This window comes from Ursus maritimus, unplaced genomic scaffold (assembly GCF_017311325.1).
Source record: "Ursus maritimus isolate PB19 unplaced genomic scaffold, ASM1731132v1 scaffold_30, whole genome shotgun sequence".
Classification (NCBI taxonomy): domain Eukaryota; kingdom Metazoa; phylum Chordata; class Mammalia; order Carnivora; family Ursidae; genus Ursus; species Ursus maritimus.
Genome location: NW_024425564.1, coordinates 1,098,516 through 1,106,049, shown reverse-complemented (window position 1 = coordinate 1,106,049; position 7,534 = coordinate 1,098,516). Strand labels below are relative to the sequence as shown.

Here is a 7,534-nt window from a genome sequence, read left to right as displayed (position 1 = left end):
AAGCACTTTTGGAAACTAATGATCATATCATCTCATTTCTTGCCTTTTCCAACGATCTCTAAGTGGATCCCTTCCCCCACACCCAACCCCCTATGGTCTATTCTCTACAGGGCAGCCAGAGGGATTCTATTAAAAAGGTGTCAGTTCATGTCCCTCCCCTACCCTGCCATGGCTCCCGCATCTCACAGACTACAAGCCAACACCCTTACATAGCCTTCAAGACAACAAACAATCTGGCCCCACTAGCCCTCTAACGCCACCTCCCCATCACTCATTGGGCTCCAGCCATACTCGACGCCTTCTTGTTGCCAAACAGGCCGGGCATGCTTCTACCCCAGAGCCTTTGCACTGGCTAATCTCCTGCCTGGAATATACATCCTGCAGGTATCCGCCGGGCCTCCTCCCTCCTCCCTCAGCATCTTCAGATCTCTGTTCAGGTGGCGCCTACACAAGGAGGCCTCCCAACCACTGTATGTGAACTTGAACCGCAGTCAACCCCTCCTTGTCCTCTCGGCTCCTTTACCCTTCTTCATCGATCCCATCACCATACGATGCATTACCTACTTGTTCATTGTTTACTGCCCGTCTCTCCTCAGTTTGAATGCAAAGTCTCAGAGAGTAAGAGCTTGTTTCTCTCGCCAGATATCTCGAGGGATCCAGCCAGAGCCTTCACGCAGGTGTTTGTTGAATGACCAAAGTCCCGTACCCACTCCCTCCCGTCCATACTCCCAGCCACCACGCTGGCTCAAGTTCTCCCTATGGCTTTCCCCGGACAACTGCAGGACCTCCTGCCCGGTCTCCCTCTTCCTGGCCATATCTTCTTTAAAACACACAGCTGCACAGCAGCCTGAAAGATAGCTCACATCAGCCCATTTCTCCGCTCAAGACCTTCCCGGCAGCTTCTCCCACACCTAGGATTCCAGTCTACTCCACCCACACATAGGCTCTGTAATCAGCTCTGGATTTGAGTCCAGCTCTGTCACTCAGACCAGCAACTTCATCTTCCTGAGCCCTCAGTTTACCTTTTGGTAAAATGGGCTGACAATGATTCACTGAAGGGGCAGTGATGAGGATTAAAGACAATACACATTTGTGACCTTAGCCTTGGCAGGAAACATGAGCAATTGTTATTATCATTCCTTTGCTGTTGCAACTCTAACTGCCCATTCCTTTTCAGCCTCTGCTCCAGCCCGACTGAGTGACTCACTACTCCCCCCACACACCAGGGTCTTTATCCTCCATATGCCTTTGCCACAATGAGCCCTCCGCCTGCAATGCCCTTCTCAGTCCTTACTTCTGTTTGTCAAGCCAGGTCAAATGCCCCCTTCACTAGACCCTGCAGGCCACTTCCTACCCCTTTTGAACTCCTAGTCCTTTATCTGCCCTTAGCTAAGATCTTCAGGAACCATCTTGTATGTAACTCCTCTCCCCTTCTCCTTGAGGGCAGAACCTCCGTTTTTCCTACCTCCAAATCAGAGGGTCCCCTGGGATGGAGCCTCGGAGCCACTTCTTACCAGCTGGCTCAACTTGAGCAGGTCACTTAAAGTCTTGGAACCTCTTCTCTTAAATGGGGACAAGAGGACCTGTTGTGCTGACCTCTCAGAACTTTACTGGAACCGAAGGAGGCAGAGGCATAGAAACAGTGAGGAAGGCACACGACACTTACATGCCTATAAGGGATTGTTGTTAAAACCAACGATTCTCCTTGAAAGATTCCTTCCTCTTTGGACAAGAGGATGCCTGAAAGAACCATCACCGAATGCATGGTGGGGTGTCAAGTGAGTTTTACTTTCTTCCTTATAATTTTATATATTCTCTGATTGTTACGTGTTACTCATTGACTTGGGGAAGGAGAGATTTCATTGTCTAAAAAAGAGTCCCCTGTGTTAAGCATTGCTCTTGGCTGCTGTATCAGCCCCGGGATGCAATAGGGCCCCTTCATACCCAGTTCCTGCTGTGGGCAGATGTGTGGCTGCAAAGCAGAGTCTTTTGAGAAGGCGAGGAAGATGAAGAACAGGGGCCACACCCCAGGTTCACAGAGAGGCAGCTCTGCAAGGGCAACAGACCCTGCTTGGCACACGGCCCCACCCGGGCAAGGGGCCCACAGAGCTGAGCCCCACCGCAGAGCTCTCCCAAGGCCTAGAGAGCAGGAAGCGTGGCTCTGGCCACAGGCAAATGCCATGGGACACTGGGGTGAGTACGTGGTAGGTGGAGGGGGCCTAGAGCTTCAGAAGGCCCTAGGGAGCCCGCATGGACCCCAGGCCGAGGAATTGAACTAACTCTCATCCCACCAGGAGGCTCGAGGCCCAGGGAGCCCAGGAAAGGCAATGTGGTGGCCAAGCCCTCCCCCTGCTGGCCACATCTGGAGTGGCAGTGCCAGCAGCAGAGGGCAGCGTCCCCAGGCTGCTACACATGCTCCCTGCACCTGGGGCCTAGCCGGGCTCAGGTGTCCGGAGGCAGGTAAGGGGCAGGGCAAGGCTCTGCAGGACTGAGAGGCCCAAGGTCTCATCTCCCAGGCCCCGTGTTGCAGGGGCATCTCCCGACCCAACATCGAGATGGAAGCAGGTGGCAGGTGGGCGGGGGTGGGGGCGTGGGATGCAAGGTAGCCGTGGGGTGGGGGGAGGAGGTGGCAGAGAGGGGTTCTCCACACTTCAGCCTGTCCCACTCCTCCCAGGCCCACCCATGCCTCCTGGGCAGCTGGAGAAGCCGGGGCTGCTACTGCCTGGACTTCCACTCCCGCCCCCAGATATTGATTTCCTGCATCATTCATTTGCCGGGCCTTGGCGGCGTGATTAGCTCTCTCTATTCTCCCTCCGGAGCACCCCCCACCCCCACCCCGCCTGTTCCTCCCTGTTCTAGCAAAGCAGAGCTAATGCCAGGCTCTAAATGAGGCTTTGCCACCCAGCCCCAGCAACTCACAGCCAAGCCTGGCCAATTACAAGTGGGCCCTTGGTGTGGCTCAGGCACAACCCCTCAAGGGTACTTTCCTGGCTAATAACACCCTCTCTAACCACCCCCTCACCAGGGCCCCTCCCAGCCAGGAAACACAGATTCCCAGCCGGCAGTGTAGGATGGGATATCATGCAGATTCTGACCCGAAGCGGGGCTCTCCAGCCTGCTGCTGGGCCTGGGGAGCCCTCAGGCTGGTTCAGGGGCCAACACCAACTTCAGCGGGGAAAGATGGAGGGGGTGGGGAGACAGTGCTGGCAAGGCAAAAAAACCAGCCCACTTTGCGGGCACAAGGCCCCGTCTCTGCCTCATGCAGTTTCTATAACTGGGAAGGAGAAGGAACAGAGGTTTGAACCTTCTTGAGGACATTTAGAAAACCCCGAGACTTCTGTTAGCCCTAGGGGGCCAGAATTTTCTGATGCCATGCCTTCTCCAGGCGGAGAGTTAGATACGGACAGCCGGTCTCAAGGCACGTGGTAGAAACTCTAGTGAAAAATCCCCAGTGCCCACACCCAGATCAACACCCAGAAGACGGCACTGGGAGACACACTTCCTGAAATTCCTTCTCTGCACCCCTCAGAGGAAGGAAAAAAACCTGACTTGGTGATAATTCTGTAAGCTGTGTTGCTCTTGTCAAATTATTCAACGTCTGTCTTCATGTTCCCACAAAAATTAGCATAGGATAGTAGTTTCTGATGACACCTTTGGTGAAATATTTTGACTTCCACCAGTAAGTTGCAAACAACCTGTCTTAAGGATAATGTCAATTCCTACTCCTGCATATTAAATAATCCAGGGGTTTGTTGTGTTTTGTAAGGGAGAGGAATCCCACCGACCTGCCCTGGCTGGAAGTCGACCAGCCCTGGCTGGAAGTCGGAGGCAGCTGGGGGAGGAAAGGAAGCTGGGATGGGGGGGGGGTGCTTTCTGATGCTATCCACATGCAGGAGAAGCTTCCTCCCTCACCTGGCGACTGCCTTTGCCCCAGAAGTAGGCCTCTGGGGCCAGCCCACCCCCCTCGCCAGCCAGAAAAATTACAGGATCCACCACGGAGCACAGCAAACTGGGCCAGGAGATTGGGAGGCAGGGAGGAAAGAGGGGATTGGCTCCAAACGGACCATCTGGTCCAGTACTCGGCTGCATAGCATCTGTGGCCCAAAGAAGAAGGGAAGCCACCTGGCCAGACGGAGCACACCTCCCCAGCCCTACTGCAGACAGCAGAGCTCAGGGCCGGCAAGAGGACCCTCAGAGGGAAGCGGAGTATAGGGGTCTGGGTACTCGCCTCCAACCGGCCTCAGCAGAGACCCACAGCCCAGGCTAGACCCTGCCGGCTTTGCCCTCCGCGTCCTCCTGTTCTTCCCTCTCCTCAGTTTAGCTTCCATGTTAATCTGCCCCTCCTTTAGCCGCACAGGCCTGGGGCAGGAGGGGAAGGGACTGGGGTTCCTCCCCAGGACACTGTTTTCTTTTGTGCCTGGGCTGCCTCTTCTCTCTTCTCCTCCCTGAGGTCCCCTAGGCTGCCAGTCAAGGACTCTGTGACTCTCCCTAAGCAGAGACCCTCAGAGTATGCCCCACGATCCTGCTGGAAAACATCTGAGACCGACTTCTTGGGGGGAAAGAATTTCAAAAAACATTTCCTCAACCTCCTCCCAACCATGGCCCTTCCTTCCTGCAGCACATGTTTGCCCAGCTTCTGCTGTGAGCCCGGTACCATGTTGGATGCCAAGATACAATGATGGACACAAGTGACCATCCCTCACCCCTACACTCTCCTCTTTCTCGAGCTGCTTCATCTGCTTTAGATGGAAAGGGAGAGTGGGGGGCAGAAGAGCTACAGTCCTACAATAGTTCCCCCTTCTGCTGTCTCTGGCCAAATCTTCTAGCATCACAAAGAACTCCGCAGCCTCTTGCCATCCTCCTTCTCATACCAGATCCTCACCTCTCTTCATTGACCTCGATGAAGACAAGAGGCTCCACTCTGCAATTCCCCTGAGGCCCAGGCTTCTCTGGAGCCAACACCCCAAAGGCACTGTCAACCCAGAGCCCGGGGTTGGCCCCAGTACACCCAGCTCACCATGATTTGCTCCAAGTGGAGAGCAACGAAAAAGGAGACCCAGGCACACAAGGGAGAAGAAACTACAGAAAATAGGGGCAGATAAGCCAATGGCTAAATCCTGGCCTCAAGTCCTCTGAAATCAGGGCCCACAGACACCACTGCCCCTATTCCTCCCCCCGCCCCGCCCCTATCACCCCCCCTCCCTGCCCTCATTGCTGGGGTTTCCAGGCTAGGCTCAGAGGATCTTCCACAACATGGGCCCTATGCAGCCCTGGAGAAGGCTGGAAATGCTGGAGGGGATGCAGGAGAGGGAAGGCCAGGAAACAGGTTGGCCAGATCTCCCAAGGGCACTTGGAGGGAGGGGCAGGGTAGAGGACAGCAGGGAATAGTGAGAGGTCTCTGTCACTCTCAGAGCTCCTGGGGTGTGGGGAGCAAGAAGCAAAGACCTCAGTGATATCCTTCCTTAGGCCACCTCTTAAGGAGGCAGTGAGGCTACGAGGAAACCTCGGGGAGAAAGAAAGAGGACCCCTGCCCCCCAAGCCCCCAGTGTCCTCCTCTGCCCTGGGGAGGCCTCTGGAGCCAGCTCAGTGGCCTCCTCCCCACAACCCCCCCTCACTCAGTCCCTGCTGCGCTCCTCCTCCCCCTTCCCTCTTCTGGCCTCTGTAAAGGGCCAGGCAGTAAGAGACACACAAACTAAGAAGCAGAGTTTGGCCAGATGCCCAGGCCCGCCTCCCCAGGGAATTAAACCCAAGCCAGCTAACTGTGTAGGGCGGGGAGCATGTCACCTCCCAGACACCCCTCAGGACACCCTGCCTCTCGCAGCAAGGCCAGCCACCCCCAGAAGTGAGCATTTAGCGTCTGCACCTGAGGCTGGCTGCTGTGTGCCCCGCACCATGTTGGGGGGCAGCTGGGGGGACAATGCCTTTGCCTCCACACCCACAGAACAGGTCAAACTCCCCCCTGATCTAAAGATGAATAATCAGGCCCTGGGCCCAGGGAAGGAGGGACAAGGACCGCTCCCCAGCCCAGCTCCACATGATTACAAAGTGACCAACACAGATCACCCTGCGGTCAGGAGAAGGCAAAGTGAGGGCCACTGGGCCCCGAGACTGACTTTTTTGTGCTGTAAGGTCAGGGTGCAGAAGCCTGCTAGAACTCGGTGGGTCCCTGAGAGGCGGGAGATCGTGAACGGAGGATGCCTGCTCTCCGGACCTTTCCCCGGGAACACCCTCTGGAGAATCAGGAGGAGGGACACCCAGCCACAGTCCGCTTAGCGCCGGAGAACGAGGCGTAGGGACGCAGGAGCAGAGCTGCGTGGCAGGAGGCAGAGTTTGAACACGTAGCCCGATGGGTGCGTGCCGTGTTTGCGTTTCCTGGGGACGGTGGCTGAATGTGTCCGTGTGTGCGCTCAGACAGAAGGAAGGTGGGGCTGGGTTTTTGTAGCTGGGAACCGGGTACAGGAAGAACTGGCTCAGGCTAGATTCGAAAACGGATGCCGGGGTTTTAGGCGCCCAATCCAGGGGATGCTGGCATCCGCTCTGGCAGTCAAGAAGCGAGTAAAAGAAGCGAAGCCGCAGCGAGAGCGGGGAAGGCGAGCCCGCCGCCCAGCCGCGGCGCCGGCAACCAGCTCACCCGAGAGCCGCGCGCAACTCAGGATCGTGCACCGCTCAGGCTTCTACTCCGGAGGCCGAGCCTGGGTAGAACTAGGTTTCCATGCAAGTCGCTGCCCCAGGCCGGGGTTTGGGGTCTGTCGGGATCTCCCGAGCCGACTGGGTGCTCTCAAGGGTTCCGAGCCACTCCTGCCCATGGCAAGGTTTGAGGAAGTGGGTACCTCCCCCTGGCATCCCCGGCTTCACGCCAGAACCTACGACCTGTCTCCGTGCTCCGAAACAGCTAGCTCGATCTCCTAGCGCCCACAGAAGGGCGGGGACCCGGGCATCCACTCCAGAGTTCGAGCCGGGGTCCCCACCAAACCCCGGCAGCGCGCACTTTGCGCCTCTTGCAAAGTTTCCGCGCGGTGCTAAGCCAGCGTGGAGCGGGACGCGGGCTCTTACCGTAGACTCCTTGTCCCCGGCAGTGGAAGGGGATCAGCGCCAGAAGTAGAAGGCAGGTCACCTCCATCTTCACGGCCGGTGCTTCATCCCCGCGAGGCGGCGCAGCCCGAGAGGTGGCGGGGGGCGCATCCGCCGGGGCCCCGCGATGCCCCCTGCGTCCCCTCTTCCCCCGAGAGGCGACGGAGGGGGCGGCGGCGGCGACGGAGACCAGGAGACTGAGGAGGCGGCGGTGGCGGCAGCGGCGACCCGGGTTTCTCCTCCGGCGGGGCCGCTGCCCGCGTGGGGACGCAGGGGGCGCTGGCCCGGCCCCGGGTGCCTTGGCGCGCCCGGCGCAGCAGCCAGCGCCCCGGCCCGAGGAGCCTGGCCGCCGATCCGCCCCGGGTCCCCAGGGCTGTCTGCTCCGTATGCTGGGCGCCAGGGACCCCTCTGCGGCGGCGGGGACGCTTCGATCCAACAGGCCACCGACGACTGACAAACTTGT

The 7,534-nt window shown here is 57.9% G+C and overlaps 1 protein-coding gene across 1 annotated transcript in view; it reads right to left on the bottom strand.

Annotated features, from left to right (window-relative positions):
* Window positions 1-7,143, bottom strand: part of MDGA1 (MAM domain containing glycosylphosphatidylinositol anchor 1) — a 53,952-nt gene extending 46,809 nt beyond the window's left edge. The window contains exon 1 of the mRNA XM_040644605.1: window positions 7,054-7,143. Coding sequence (XP_040500539.1) covers window positions 7,054-7,120 — 67 coding nt within the window. The 5' untranslated portion in view covers window positions 7,121-7,143. The remainder of the gene's footprint in view (window positions 1-7,053) is intronic.
* Between the last annotated feature and the right edge of the window lie 391 nt (window positions 7,144-7,534).